Source organism: Mercenaria mercenaria, chromosome 16, assembly GCF_021730395.1.
Source record: "Mercenaria mercenaria strain notata chromosome 16, MADL_Memer_1, whole genome shotgun sequence".
Classification (NCBI taxonomy): domain Eukaryota; kingdom Metazoa; phylum Mollusca; class Bivalvia; order Venerida; family Veneridae; genus Mercenaria; species Mercenaria mercenaria.
Genome location: NC_069376.1, coordinates 34907089 through 34923969, shown reverse-complemented (window position 1 = coordinate 34923969; position 16881 = coordinate 34907089). Strand labels below are relative to the sequence as shown.

Below are 16881 nucleotides of genomic sequence, written 5' to 3'. Positions count from 1 at the left end.
GGTCGCAACAAAAACATTGACGTCACCGCACGTTAACGTGACGTCATTCTAGCGTAAGCGTGTTTGAACAGAGACAAGCAAGTTAGAATTAGAAATGAAACATCAGATTGGTATATTGAAGAAAATGAGATGCAGAAAGTTGTGAATTTTTTATACATATATCCTACATCTGAGTATACCATTTCGAACTAGACTGTGGTAACATACATTTTATATGAATGATAATTAAATGTGAAAACATAAGGTATTGGTATTTAGGTGTTATAAAGTTATAAACTGCACATGGTTATATAAAATTGTATGCGCATTGTAAATACAGTTTCACTATTTGATGGAAAAAAGAATATCTGATTTCTTCGTGTATCTCATACAGTTTCCGACAATGACCTAAGGGGATAAAATCATGGCTCGAGTTCATCGTTCTGGTGAAGAATACAGCAATAACTGACTACTGCAGTAACTGAGTACCAAAATATGTAAAAATTCCGTGAAAATCCCCGTTGGACGTATCACGCCGACAATCTGAAAATCCGACGGCAATGTGGGACGGTGCTAATGTACTGGAGAATAATACCATCAACATTTTGACGTGATTTAATGCATCCCCAAGCCTGTCTGTACATTGTTAATTACAACAGTAACACAGACTTGGCCCATTTTCCGACACATGAAAGTTAACTAAAATTATGATTTTAAATAGACTTGATTGTTTTTCGTCAGCGCATGAACCAATGATCGCTACAACCGATTCCATAGTGTATCTCGGACAATCCCCGACTGTGACCTGTGTGTGATAGGTGCCAAAAGTGAGTTTGTTCGTACCAAAGTATTTAATATGCCTTTAGCGAACTTATAAAAGGTACGTTTCTCTGTGACAATAGTTTAATAAAACAATGGTCAGTTTCTTGAACTCCTATCCCTTATTTATTAAATGTTTTACATGGAAATAAACATCGGAGCATAAACCTATGATACGATCCATATAATTAATATAATGGTCTTCTTTTTGAGTAAATTGTATCTCACAACAATTGCGTTTTATATGCTCTGGTGTTAACGACCTCTAGCAAGCGTATAAAAGGTACACTTCTTTGTAATGATAGTTTAATCAGGCAATTGTCTTGAATATTGAAATGTTACTTGAACTCATATTTATTTTAAATTTTGCGTTTTTACATGGCAATAAACTTGGTGGAATGAACCTACGATACCATCCGTGTTATAATAATCATCTGGTTTGAGTTAAATGTGTCTCACAACATACAGTGGTATAAGGTTATTGTTCCACTGGGGTCACGGATATACATTCTCATATGACACAACAACTGGCCTTTGTGGAATAAGATGCTGGAGAGTGATTCAAATAATCTTAATCGGACTAAAATACATTAGTACGAAGAGCAGTCGTTAAATCCAAGGACTGTTCTTTTCAAGGTAAAACTATCCAGTATACCCTAAAGAACACTTGCCTGTGTATAACATCTAAGCAACAAGCACGCATGCTGTTTCGAATCTGTATCTTATTTTGGTGTAGTACGTTGTAATTTTATTACTATTACCATGCCGGTCTAGCGTCAAGGAGTTCTTCTGGAAATACGTTTTAATTCACTTGTGGTAATTTTCTTTTTCTGTCATATTAGCATATCGAAATATTTCTTGCGATGTACGTTTAATATATTTTTGACGCCAAACCAAAATGTCGATGTCATACACAGAAAAATAATTTAGAAGTAGGCAATGAAAACAGTCATTGGCAAATAATTAAACAAAAATGCATTATATTTTTTTTTTACTGATTTTATATAATTTGTACATTACATTTTATTGTTTAAAAGAACCTTTTCTTAAGACATATATAAGAAACAATTTTGGAAACCACAAAAAGAAAGGTTTATTCATATAGACGATTATAACATATTTTAAATGTTGTTGAAGGCAGACAAACGCCTAACCATACCAACATATTTACGTCTTCAAAAGTTATTTTCCTCAACGAAATTTGAAAGGGATGCATTTCATACCTGCTTATTCCTTGTCATCAAAAGTTACCTCTCTAATGTTAAAATCATTTTGCATCTGTCTCACAAATGAATCATGACTCCGTCGTTCTCACGCACAGAACGTTGATAACGTCATGTTGACATAGAGAATCTGTCATTGGTCTTCGGTTAAGATCAGAAAATCCCAACCCGAGGGCGCACCGCTCAAGTCTTAAACGAGGCTGTGCCGAGTTTAAGACTTGAGCGGTGCGCCCGAGGGTTGGGATTTCCGATCTTCACCGAACACAAATGATGGATTCTATTTCTTACTTACCACAACAGAAACAATAAAAACAAGCATAAAAATATTGAACTATTTAAAACGCGGGAAATTGACGTCCGTAAGCAGAAAAGACGTCATGACATTTCAGTGACGCACAATAACAAAGTTCCGCTTTAGTTTTATCGTTTGTAACGTAACCGTACGTTCTTATCATAAAGTAACGAATTTTGAATCGAGAAATACACTATAAGGAACGGAGAGAAAAGATAAAGGTACCTGATTTTTAATTATTTTACATAAATAATATGTATATTCAGTGCATGAAGTAGTCCGTCACAGGAGTGCGGGATAGCCCATGTGAGATAAGATTTTCCAGTATTTCTAAAAATAAATCAAAGTGCTTCTCCTAGCCCAACTGGCCATTCATACTGATATACTACAACATTAATTATATTAATCATTATGCTGTGAACAATGTCATTTTTATGTTCTATTTAAAGTGTCTATAGTTAAAATAAACATCACAATCAATTACTACCAATGCAGTTTAAATCTCCGTAAGCTCATGTCTGTCTGATAATAGCTTTTCACAAGTTTCTGAAATAAGATTTCTTTTTTTCTGCTTTCTTCAGGGTTGACTCAGGAGTTTGCACTGTATCTGAAGTGTCTATTATAAAGCACGTATTACGAAGAACAACCAAAGAGGCGGGATTATGAAATGAACTAACTGGGGGACAAACTAAACAACCAAAGAGGCGGGATTATGAAATGGACTAACTGGGGGACTAACTAAACAACCAAAGAGGCGGGATTATGAAATGAACTAATTGGGGACTAACTAAACAACCAAAGAGACGGGATTATGAAATGAACTAACTGGGGGACTAACTAAATGAGGGACGGGGAGGAAAAAAAACACCTGGTTTATTTAATACTACTGTATAACTTCCTTAAACGTCTAAGTATGTTTACATAATCAGTTTGTTGAGACGTGAATTCATGCAAAGTTTTAACTGATATTATAAAGCGCTTAATATTGTCACAGCACCGCTGTGTATCTTTTGCTGGTTCATATGTAATTTTAAATATCGGCCAGGACAAGAAACAGTAATGTACGACTTCAATGTGACAACATTTGGAAAACATTTAAATAATATCTAAAAAAACAAATTAGAATTAAACATTGTCTTAAAGCATTTATAACAATTCAAATCCTGTGTATAAGTCTATAAATACACATTAAGTTAAGCTTGATAAAAAAGATTTACATATCGTTCTTAATTGCATTCAACACTGATCACTCATAATGTTAATGGTCATAAATATTGATAGAGGAGGTAAACTCGTTATCTAAACAAAATGGCGACAGGTGGGTGTGAAATTATTTCGGATGAAATATTTAACTTTAAAATTTACGTCTTGTGCTAAGAAAAATAAGAACCGAGAAGCGTTAAAATACTGTGTGGAGTGTCAAGGATATTTTTTAGGTCATGTGAAGCCGTTCACGAATTATTTCCTGTTTTAAAAGGACATCAGCTTCTTGATCAATCAGTTTTTAAGTCGACAGGTATTATGTCGGACCTCCCGGATTTACCGACCTTGAGATGCAAGATTCATACAGTAAAGATTATGGATATGTACTGTGGAAACCATGACGTGGTGGGTTGCACGAGTTGCATGGCTCTGACGCACAGGTATGCGGATATTATTAAAATCTTAGACAAGACTTAATTCATTCAGACAGGTTTAAGAGAGACTGATTTTTTTTTGTGAGATGAAAGTTAACTTTTTAGTCCAGAGCTGTCTATGCAAGATTCATGTGGTAAAGAACAAAATTCATACATTTAACAGTTCATCTAGGACAATGCTTCATACTTGGCTTTCATTAATAAGACAGTATGTTTGAAACGCTACTTTTAGAAAGATAGGCATTTCCCCTTTTTACATGTTTTTGACTATGAAGGGCCACAACTCTTGTCTAACTACATATAAGATATGCGCGATTGACGGCCGGACAGAAGTACGGACAATGGTAAATCGAAGCCCACGCAGCCCCTCTCCAAACAAATTGGGAGAGGGGGCTGTGGTGTAGGCACGATACAATATGCATAATGCATGATGTAAAAGCAAGTTTAAATAAAATAATCTAAGTGCAATGCCCACTTATTTCAAAGTATATCAACCTAGACAACACTATATTCGTGTAAATTCGAAATTATTTGGTATTGGATTAACCGTAAGTTTTTCATGTCATGTCTGTCTGCTTTACATGTTCACTATAATGATATGTCAGTAATCATAAAATATCAGCATAAGCATGCGATGAAGTGAAATTTACAGTATATATCATATTATTAAGATGCTATTGATAAAACACAATACTTTGATTTTAACCCGTTATGTTATATTCCGATAGCAGTGATGGCACATTTTATCACTGAAGGTAGTGGAATGCGATAGAGGGGATGGGGTAACACTTCATATGCATAAAGTATGTCCAGCAGCCGATAACACGTGCATTTATACCCGATACTTGTGAAGTTTCTAGTAAAAGTGCGTCATTATGTTATCCCCATCGCAGTTTTTATTGAATTTTTTTTCTTTTTCGACTAGAAATGGTATGTATTTGCATCCCCTTTACTAAAACATTTGCAATTATATTTCAAGCGAAAGCTTTGATGTTTTTTTTTCGGATATAACATTTAAACCCAATCTTCTTTTTTGTTGGACCTATTTTAGTCGACTTTAGGACCTATCAAGTGCTTCTAGTCACATGTTAGCATTGCTACTGAAATTAGCATGTTTTGATTGAAAATGACAAACATCTTGATCATTAAATGGATCCTGAAGCAGAATTGCATGAACAATTCAATAAAATGCAAGTTATTGCTTGCACAGGGCTATATTTTGCCTATTTTTGGAAATGAGTGACTTGTATTAAACGCTCATTCTTTTCCAGATTTTCCGAATATTTTGTGATCGTTATGCAATAGGTGTATCTTGAGAACGGATGCTCATTCAGAATAAAAATCTAACAACTTTTTTTCTTGTAGAATGATCACTATCAAATCAAATGTTTGCATATGGAAGTCTAGTTGTCAAATATAAATTGTCCTAATCTTTCTTCTTTTCCTCGTGCCCTTTCTCAATAACATCGTGTTTTCTTTTACTCTACTGCTTTTATTATGTATGTGTATCTTGCATTCTTTCTAAATCATCATGTTTCTGCTGCATGCTAGATAAAATGGTGGCGTAAGAATTTTATGTCTCGAGAAGCGAAAAGTAGTAAATTCAGACGATTGTCTTTAATGATGTACATAGTTATTGTATATAAACGATACCATCCCTTTCAGAAGCTGCTGTAATCGCAGAGCAGTAACAGTAGCAGAGGTAGCAGCAGCAGTAGCAGTAGCGAAATCAGCAGCAGCAGCAGTAGCAGTAGAGGAAGAAACAGTAGCAGAAAAAGCAATAGCAGTAGCAACAGTATCAGTAGTAGCAGTAACAGTAGCAACAATAGCAGTAGAAGTAGTAGCAGAAGTTGCAGTGCAGTAATAGTAGAGCAGTAGCAGTAGCGGAAGTACAGCAGCAGTTGCTGCAATAGCTGTAGCAGAAGAAGCAGTAGCAAAAAAAGCAGTAGTAATAGAAGTAGAAGCAACTACTGCTACTGGTAATGCTGCCACTAAATCTGACACTACTGTTACTGCTACTGCTACTGCTGCTTCTACTACTGCTACTGCCACTGCCACTGCCGCTATTGCTACTGCTGCTACTGTTTCTGATACTATAGACGCTACTGCTACTGCTGATGCTGCTATTGTTACTGCTGCTACTGCTACGGCTACGGCTACTACTTCTACTGCTACTACTGTTACTACTCAGTAACTGCTACAGCTGCAGCTGCTACTGTTACTGATGCTATATCTGCTTCTGCTACTGCTGCGTCTGCAGCTGCTAATGTAACGTTTTGCTACAGCTGCTACTTCTTCTGCCACTGCTACTGCCGATTTCACGTCATTGCTACTATTACTGCTGCTAATGCTACTGTCGAGTTTACGTTTTTGCTTCTGCTACTGCTGCTGTTGCTACTGCCGGTTTTATGTGTTTGTTTGCTACCGCCAATTTCAACCTTTTGCTACTGCTTCTGCTACTGCTACTGCTGATTTTACGTTTTTGCTTCTGCTACTACTGCTACTGCTACCGAGAAATTATACGTTTTTGCTATTGCTACTACCCCTGCTTAGTTTCACGTTTTGCTACTTGTTATATATACTGCTACTACTGCTACTGTCAGTTTTACGTTTCTACTACTGCTGCTACTGATACTGTCAAACTATACCTTTTTGCTCCTGTTAATGCTGCTACTGCTGCTGCCAAATTATACGTTTTTGTTCTGCTACTGCTGCTGCCAATTTCAAGTTATGACTAAACTTAGGATTTCCGGATAGTGTTTTGATGCACTTTTGCTCTATTTCAGTAATTACTAAATAAATTTGATTCAGACTGAAAATGGTCGTTCCACATTATTAGCTACATGATATGAGACATGCTGCATTAATCTTGCAGAACGTTTCAATGAATTACGGCCCTTGTACACTTAATGTTATAGTTAATGTTATGACACACTTTACTCTAGCTCTGTTAAAAATATTTGAAACTGTTCAATATTTTCATCCAAATGGGGGTCGTTAAAGACTTCTGTGGCAGCTCCAGCTCCCTCAGATGTGCCCAGTTTCGCTATCCAGTATTAAATTAGTCGATCGCGCTGTTTCCCTTGACAGCTCATGTATTGCACCCTACAAACACAGATGCAAAATGAGGCATCTACTTTGAAATTTGGATTTCCTTTACGGGAACTGTTATATACTGAAAAAAGTTTGCCTAAATCTTGCCTTAAGAGTATTGTAGAAACTAAATATAAACGGTGTCAAATGAATGTTAGTATTACAGAAGTGCATAAACTATATATTTTCTCCGAGTTTCACTTACTGTTCCCTGAACGTCTACCTTTTAGAGACTTTGATAGAATACCAAATGTTGAATATGTAGTTATTTCCTGCTTTAAAACTGAAATCGTTGATGTTGCTCGATTCATATGTATGATTCTCGAATTTACAATGTGTATCTCTTGTAGAAATGTTTCCAGTGATAATATTATGCCGGATAAATATCACATATTCTTGTTATATTAAAGCATATTTACAACATTTCAGGAGTTGCACAGACATACAACGGATATACAATATTATCAACACTGTTTTCAAAAACGAAGACGCAGATGCAACATCACTAAAGCTACAGGATAAGATAAAGCAGTTGGAGAAAATTATAAGCACGCGTTTGTCACTTCTTAAAGAATTGAAGGATTCGAAGGTAGAAGCAATAAGTAAAATTGCAAACTTTGTAAAAGAAATGGAGACAATAATTCAAAATCTCAAAAAAGAATCTATAAATGAAGTTGAAGAAGAATATCAGAAAAAGGAGAGTATGCTAGAGGAAGAAAAGAAGACAGCTGAAACTGAAATGGAAAACATGAAGCAAGCTGATAATGATATTCGGCAACTAGAAGCAAACAAAGCTCAAACATTTGTCAATATGAAAATCGCTCAAGAGAAAGCCACCAATGCAGATGACGTCATTGATTCCTTGAAGACACCATGTAAGACAAAAATAAACTTTCAAGTGGACACAGATATACGAGAAACTTTGCATCGATTTAAATCATTAGGGAAACTCAACATTTGTTCTTCCGCAGCGTTGAAACCTAGGACAAGGGTCTATTCAATCGCAGGCACCAGTGAAATCAATATCGAATTACCAAATGACATATACACATGTTGTATCTTTGGATTATGTTTAACAAAAACGGGAATGCTGCTTTTAACTGATAATAACAATAAAAATCTGAAACGTATATGCGCTACCAATTTGTCTGCGATAGATCAGTGTGACTTTTCTGACTCTCCTCGCTTTGTTTGCACTACAAATGAACAAGAAGCAGCAGTAACCTTTCATAACAACAAAGTTCAATTTGTCTCTCTTGGAAACCAGATGACACGAACCAACCAACTAACCGTGGGTCATTGTTGTTTCGGTATTGCTTACAACAAAGACAAATTGTACATAACTGATGCCAGTCTATCTCTTTACATACATGATATGGCAGGTAACCTGCTGCAGAGAGTATCAAAAAACAGTACTGGGAATTCTCTCTTCACATATAGCAGAGACATTTGCTTCAGCGACAACAGAGATAAAATGTTCGTCGTCGATTCCACTGATAGGATAATAAATCTTGATAATCGCGGAAAACATACTGATACATATACCGATTCAGATTTAGTTGAATGTACAGGAGTTGATACTGACAGAAGAGGCAACATATTTGCATGTGGACACGGATCAAACAACATTGTACAGATAGGAGAGGATGGAAAGAAGAAAGGAGTGATCGCAACAGCATCAGATGGACTTGTTAATCCAGTCTCCATATGTTTTGATCCAAAACAGAGTGTGTTATTTGTCACACAAGCACGCGATGACAAAATAAAAATCTTTTATTTGAAGTAAAAATGTAAACACTATACTCATCTTGACAAAACACATTGTTAGTTCAGTAATTGTTATGCATGAGTGCATACATAGATATTCAAAGTATTTCACCTAATATGCCATTTTTGTTTCATAAGCGATCATCAATTCACCTCAAAATAACGAACATAGTCATCAGATGTTATAATGTTATGAAGTATATTCCGTCTGCCGTTTGCCGAAAAAACATTTAAGGTGGTCAATCACATTGGAGCAACATTTTATGACATTTTTTAAGCTTTCATATTCATTTGTCTATTTTGTCGGGGATTAATGTAAGGAACAAAAAGACCTATTATATAAGGTTAGATCCTATTCGAATTGTATACTGAAAATGTATATGAATTCTCGGAGACAAATTTTCGCGGAACGGTCCATATTCGTCATCGTAGATATACTGTAAACCTAGAAAAAATAGCGGATACTATGTTTCGCATTTTTCAGAACAGGGACATTTTCGCGGATACAAATATTGGCGGAAGCATATCCATCGCGAATCTCGCAAACATGAAGTCGCAAGTGATCATAACTAGTATACAAAGGTAAGTATCAAGGCATAGTTGCGTTTATAGTATTCTCGAAAACGTGCAGCTTTTTGTACTCTTTAATTATAAATATACCTCAATTCATTTCAGCTATATCAACGGTCATTCACAACCCTGATTATTGACAGTCAGTAAATTGCTGTTATTACACTGTCATTTGTTTGTCATTTAAAGCGCAGTATCTTTTGTTAAATCACACTTACGAGAAATAGACATGATACGATATTTTACTTACAAATAATATATCGCATTGGCTGGAGACTGAAGATTACATGTCTATGTCGTTCGATAGATGCATGTTGTTTCTGTTTTCATACCCTGTTTGCCTGACGGATCGATATTGAAAAGGCTGTTACATCATACAGAAATAACTTGGCAATCAACTGAATTAATGTATGTTTTTGCACTCATTTTATACAATTATGGTACAAACATTTGAGATCATAGTTTTTCGCGGCTATTTAATTTTACTAACCACGAAAGGCGCTAATTTAAAAAGCGGGAAAATATTTCCAGGTTTACAGTTTATTTGGTACAACATCAATACAACGTCTTGCTGGGATAGTTCAAAGCATCTTCAAGCCCTCCTGAACGTTGTAACTTATAGCAGTAACAAGAATTATGTTAATACTGTCTTTACTGTTGTTGGTAGATATGGCAATTATAGCAGTAATACTGTTGTCACTTTAGCCGGCACTGATTTTACTCGTGTAACTATCAACAGTTATAACAATAATTCTAATACTACTGCTGTAACTTCCGTCAGTAGCAACATTACCATCTATGTGGACCAAAACATTATTCGATGCCACCGTTTCAGTGCTGATTATAGCAGTTCAGATGACATAATTGGACCCTATTTTGACGTATGTCCCCAGCATATATAACATCCGTCGGCTGTGTTATATATTCTATAATTTAACTAGCACACCATATACAATATTCAATGCATGACTTAGTTAAATGCATACTCTATCCCTCCTAAACATTGTGATTTTACCACAATACTGTTGTTCCTATCGTAACTGTCAGCAGTAACAGCATTGATACAACTATTACTGCTATAACTTCAAACAGCAGTAGCGGTCAGCAACAGCAAAAGCAGTAATACGACTGTGTCTGCTATAACGTTCAAGCTGTAACAGCAGTAATACAAATTTTACTGCTTATAGGATGGTTTTTTAACATTTGGGGTTAAACCAGTTCCAACATAAACTGTTTTGGTTTGGAATAAGTAATATATAAGGAAATGAAATACAGGAAAAGTCCTCAAAGATATCATGGCTTATTTTTGAGATAATGCATTTGGAATTCTGAAGTAACGTATTATATGTATTATGGACTGTATTCGTCTACTACTAGTATACTAAACAATAAATGTTTGCTTTGAATATCAGAAAAAAGATAAGATATCTCGTTAGTACTGTTACGCTACGTTTAGTATTTTACCATCTTTGTCAAAAATCGTTGGGGCGTCAACATTCCAAACATAGTGTCAAACTTCAGAACTTAGAATTTCTAACCAAATTATACAAGAAACACGTCGGCATTGGTGTTAAAATGGGTTGAACACCAAACATGTGTATCTAAAGAAAAACAAGAAAAAATCTTTCATTGAGAATTCGTATTAACAATAATGTATTTACAATGATACTGCAGACGGGTTGGGTACTTGATACTACAGATATTTTCTCAATATTCATAAACAGTTAAAGCAATTACTTATAAAAGTCTTCTTGAACTGCTTTATTATATAATGCATACATCTGATTAAAGAAATGATGCTAATATTTTCTTCAACTGATTTTAGTTTAGACAAAAATAGCAAAAAGCTATAGGAAGCTGCCGTTAAATATCATCTAATTTTCAGTTTAGCTTGGATTTCTTTTAAGGACTCTTCCCTGTATTGCATAAGTAACTAAAGATTATAAATCATATACAAAATTTTATGTTGGAATACGTTTAATGTTCTGAAATTATTTCCAGTAATGTAACCGACCTGATCTGGAAATTAAGGTATATACACGTCGACAGATTATCAGTACAGTACCTAATTAGTTTTCGCTATATTTAGATGTGGTGTCTTGCTATTACGAACTGAGACGATTGCCTGTTAATGGCAGATTTTGTTTCTTTTGAATAGAGCAGATTGAAAGTGAAAACATATACTTATGAAATGTGAATTTTAAAGTGACATCAGAAATAATTTGTTTACATAGCTACATAATTGGGTTCTTCAAAAAGTTCTGTTACTGGGTAAACAAGAAATTCTACCTAAATAACGCCTATACCAACCCCTCAAAATAGTCCCCTTAAAAGAAATGCATTAACGCGTCAGAGTAGTCTGCCCTAGGTATCTGGATGCACGGATACAGTGCGCTTTTTCTTACAGAATTTCTTAAAGGAATTAAATATCGTGTTCTTGTAGGCACTGTAAGTAATTGATTCTCCTGTTTGACGAGAGATCTGCACAGATGGGCCACATGAATTAAAAAAAAATGTATACAACACTTTCCGGCGCTTTTCTGATGCTTTCATAGTACCGAGCGTTTATCATATTTTTCCTCCATTGCTTTTTGTCATATCATTTTTGGGGTTCAAACATATAAATTCAAGTTTCATCTCCTATTAATAGGTTAGATAGTTTTCTACCATCGCAATTTTACATTTTTAGTAGGTTTCTGATCAATGGTCAATAAATGAGGAATCCACCTAGCACAGACCGTTCTCTGACCTAAATGCTTTGTTAGAATAGTGTAAAGTGTTCCATCTGATATCCCCACCCTACTAGCTATCTGTTCCAAAATAAGCCTGCCCGCTTGGCTCAGTAGAGAAAGCGTTGGTCTACGGATGGCGGGATCGCGAGTTCGATTATCCGTGATGATTTGATAAAAGACATTGTGTCTGAAATCATTCGTCCTCCACCTCTGATTAATTCGGATGTGGGGAAGTTGGCAGTTACTTGCGGAGAACAGGTTTGTACTGGTCAGAATCCAGGAACACTGGAATACTGTTGAAAAACGGCGTTTAACTTAAACCAAACAATCTTCCAAAAATACCTCCATCCTCCTCAACTAGATATAGACAGCGTCAATATTCGTAGAGATCAAAGATATCTTAGGTCGTCCTATACGACGAGTATCTGCAAGATCATAAATGCATACGAACCTGCAAACTGTCATAAATGACATGTTAGAGTGACCATGTATATAATTCAGTTCATTAAAGATTTGTTTTTCTGGATTTTTATGCGCTACACGCCCTTTGCTATAGGCACGTATTTCACTTTTCGCTGCCTTGGCAATGTTAAAATACTAAAGCAGCCAGTGTATGTGACTCATTTTTTTTCAAATGCGAATATCATTTTCATTTCTTCTACGATTTCAACGAGCAGTTTGTGGTTGTGTAGGTATTAAATATCTCTTTACATCCTTGTAGAAATTAAACATGAAGATCATGTACTTGTGAATGGAAGCAAATCAGTAACACTTTTTTTATTAAGCACCCTCATATACAAATGAAATCTTAAAAAAAGAAAAAAACAATTCATATTCAATTTTACTAGCTGACAATTTACTTATCTTACCGCAATATGAATTTATGCATAAACAGTATTTCACGTATTGCACATATAAAATTTTTAAGTTGAGAAAGAGGCTTAGATTATTGCGTAAAGCAACGTTAATCGGGCCGCCCCATCTATGATATGAGTTGATAACAATTTAGTATTAGTTTTTTACATTTAATTTTAAACATGGCTTTTTGTCAAATCTATAACTGAATATGTGTTGATAAGCATATTGTCTTTATGCTAATCTTTGATTTAAGCATGCAATTGATCTTTTGCAGTCTCAGTCAAAGAACAAAATCACTAATGATTGAAATATATGAAGAATTGATCCTCTGTAATAAATATGTGCGAACTTAAACAGATTGATAGTGTATCTAGGTACTAAAATACGTCGTTCTATATAACTTCTATATCATATTTCTTCAATATGTGTTTGTTAGTATCCAGGCATATAATAATGGATTGGTTTTAAGCACCTTTAAATACTCTTCTCTGTGATTACAGTTTTAAGTTAGCCCAGTATTTATAAAAGATAAACAAGACCAAATCATAGAAGGAAGGTATTGCTTTACTTGAAAATTGGACCGCAAATAAATCATGTCTTTTACACTACTAAACGTTTATCAATGTACCGCTATACGTATTGAATTCCAGAAAAAAGACGGCATGAAGAGGCCACACTTCCGGAGAGTTCCACGCCTTTAAAAACTAACCATTTTTTTAAGAACTGTTATTTATCTTCGTTTCGATACATTTGCAATATAATATCTAGTGCTAAAATTTCACACATAAACCGGGTTTAAAGTAGTCTTCAACAATTGTTTTTATTAAGCATTTGTTTTATAAGCAGGGACATCTTCTTAAGAATATTTCAAGGGACAGTACTGTAAACATGTACCGGACAAGTAGATTACTGGTAAAGATGTTTTATGTTTTCCAAATACTTCTGTGGTTTTGAGATATACTCCTAAACTTTACCTGTACGCTTTATATGGAAATAAACATTGGGACATGGACCTATGTGAAACAAACTATGATATAACAGTGTTTTGGTCCCACAACATGCGGTGGTAACTAAGGGTAGAAGTTCGAGTTCCTTAGTGGTCACGGCTAGACATTCTCATATGACAAAACATTGATTCAAATTTTCTTAATCGAGCTAACTGACATCAGTACGAGGAGCAGCCATCAAATACCCGCACAATTCTTTGTGAGTGTACCCTCAAGACAATTTGCATGTATATTTAACAACATCCGTTTAACAAGCAAGCATGATGTCTTGAATTTGTACTGAATGGGAACAGTGTTATTCATTACTATGACAACACGCGCGGAGCGTCAAGGAGGTCTTTAGAAAATACATATTTTTGTTTTTGTGGTTATTTTCTTTATCTGGCATTAAAACGTCAAAACATTTCTGGTGGTGTATTTTTGTTAATATTTGCTTGATGCCCAACTGTAATACTGACGTCATACAATGCAAAATTAATTAAGGAGTATGCAAATGAAACAGCTATCAAACAAGTAAAAGACCTTGCATTTAATTGTTCAATGGAACTTTTATTTTGAGACAGATATCAACAGTAAAAGAGGAAGCTTTATTAATGTAGACTATATAACGTATTGCATTTTTATTGAAGTCAGCCAGTCGGTGTGAGTCCTGTTAAAATTTTCCTTTACAAATGATATTTTTACAGGATTTCCTAAAGCGCGAGTCCCACAGACCATATACGAAGGGATTTACAGCACAGTTTATATAATATGACCGTAGACAGAACTTGTAAACAGTCCTCTCTGTGTCGTTTAGGGAAGGCACAAATGTACCGTCTGCGGTGCGTATCAGTAAGAGGCATAGCAACGGAAGATAACTTATAATAAATGCAAGAGATATCAAAAACATAATAAATGCTGTCCTTTGTTTTTGTTTCTGAGCTTCGGGTTTCACTCGCATATTTGGTTTGACCGAATTCATCGTTGAGGTGGAAAGCGACTTTGCCAAAGAAAGAGAATTTCTGCCAAATGACAACATCCGGCTGAGAACTGATTTCCTATTAACAGAGCGATCTTCACACCTCACTCCATCAACTGAACACAAAACTAATGACGTTTTCTCTGGCTCAGATATCTCATGTACACTCCTTGAATTTAGAGAATCGCTGCTGCGAAACATCGCATCACTTGTTTCGTCGTCTTGTAACTTCGCTTTTTTCCGGACAGCAACTTTTCCAGACATGACTGTCATTTCACTTACTTCAGCATCGTTGACAACGTAAGTTTGTCGGCTGTGTGAAAATACACTCTTCCTTTCTACATGCTGTTTTATTCGGATAGCGATAAAACAGTACATGAACATTATTCCGCTCAACGCCCCAATAAACAGGACGGCAAAGAATACGTTGTTAAGCAAGGGAAACACGGTTAATTTCATTGCATCCGTCTCAGCACACTGAGATATTGTGATGTTATAAACACTATGCTTTGACTTTTGTATGCCATAAATCACCGGAGAAATCCAGGAAAATGCAAGGCCAAGTGCCCCCGCCATCAAACACATATTTCTAGCTGCACTGTGAGATATTTGCCATGAAAACGGCCTGCAGACCTTCCTGTACCTGTCAATGGCAATAGCCAAGAGCAAAAATCCAGACGTCAAGGTCGGCCACGTGCTTAAAAACACCGATATTTTACATATCCACGAACGTTTGAAATTGTACTCCCTAAACAAGACTAAAATCTCGAAAGGTATGACCAGAGCACTTATTAAGACATCAACTACCGACAAAACTATAACAAATGTTCGACAGTTTGAGGCGGAATACTTTTTCTTGTAGACATAACATACCAGTGAGTTGCCCACGGTCCCAATAACGCCTAAAATAGCTAAAAACATCATCAATGGAATCTGTCTCAAAACTTCTTCATAGTTCAATTTGTTTAAAGTCTCTACACTGTCTGTGGTGGAGTTATCCATATCCGTAAAGGATGTAATTGGTTTTTTCTTATGAGTCATTTCATCTTTTATAGATTTTTACCCAAATGTTATCCATAGCTAACTTTTCAAATCATAATTCTTGAATATATGTCCATATCTGAATATCTTTCAATGGTACTGAACACCGATTTTGATGTATTCTGTACCATTTGACAGGTAAGTTGGTACAAAAAACACTATTCACATAGTTGTATATACGTTCAAAACCAACTGTTATTTCCACTATATAACTTCCGTGGTATATAAAACACTGTCAGGTAGGAGACTTGATAGTTTACCTGCGATTACTTAATGTGTTTAACACTTCGTCACAATCAGTTAAAACACTCTGTTGCAATATGCGGAAGTTAACATATAACAAGATCCAATATTGAGCCTATGATCACATTATCACATTTTCAATGTACATAATCCGTGTGCTGGTAGATTGGTAGATTAGGAAAATGTTTAGTAGATACACAAAAGTATACTTCTCAATAATGATAAGTGGATATTCATGTTTACACGAACGTTTTGTTTTATTTACTCAATAAAGCGGGTTGTTATCATGTCTGTACTGATATATGCAATTAAAACACGGTTGTGATGTAATCCTTTGTTAGTTTTGTCTATTATATAGGTTATTGTACCGACACCGTTCTATACACACGATTATTTTACTATACCTGCCCATTATCAACCTGTAACTGTCCATTCTTAAAATAATGGATACTTTAAGAATGGACAGGTACAGGTTAATAATGGACAGGTATAGAAACAACCCTGTGCGTTGAGAGGTGTGAGTACATTAACCTAAGAAATTCGAAAGTTTCGAAATTTAAACTGCAACGTTTTACAGAACTTGTAACTGCAATAAAAAACCTGAAGAGGAACGTATGAATTTAAGCCAAATCGCCCCACAAATTATCAGTCAAATGAAAATC

The 16881-nt window shown here is 35.3% G+C and overlaps 2 protein-coding genes across 2 annotated transcripts; one reads left to right on the top strand and one right to left on the bottom strand.

The window, feature by feature from the left end:
• The first annotated feature begins 3577 nt into the window (after nucleotides 1-3577).
• On the top strand, nucleotides 3578-10395 carry LOC123541411 (uncharacterized). The gene is made up of 2 exons (XM_045326870.2): nucleotides 3578-3956; nucleotides 7473-10395. Exons 1-2 carry the CDS (start codon nucleotides 3835-3837, stop codon nucleotides 8827-8829), a joined length of 1479 nt encoding a protein of 492 aa, XP_045182805.2. The 5' UTR covers nucleotides 3578-3834; the 3' UTR covers nucleotides 8830-10395.
• A 4105-nt stretch (nucleotides 10396-14500) lies between these two features.
• Nucleotides 14501-16394, bottom strand: LOC123540768 (D(2) dopamine receptor A-like). The gene has a single exon (XM_045326037.2). The coding sequence runs from the start codon at nucleotides 15974-15976 to the stop codon at nucleotides 14630-14632; it is 1347 nt and encodes a 448-aa protein (XP_045181972.2). The 5' UTR covers nucleotides 15977-16394; the 3' UTR covers nucleotides 14501-14629.
• Nucleotides 16395-16881: the final 487 nt, after the last annotated feature.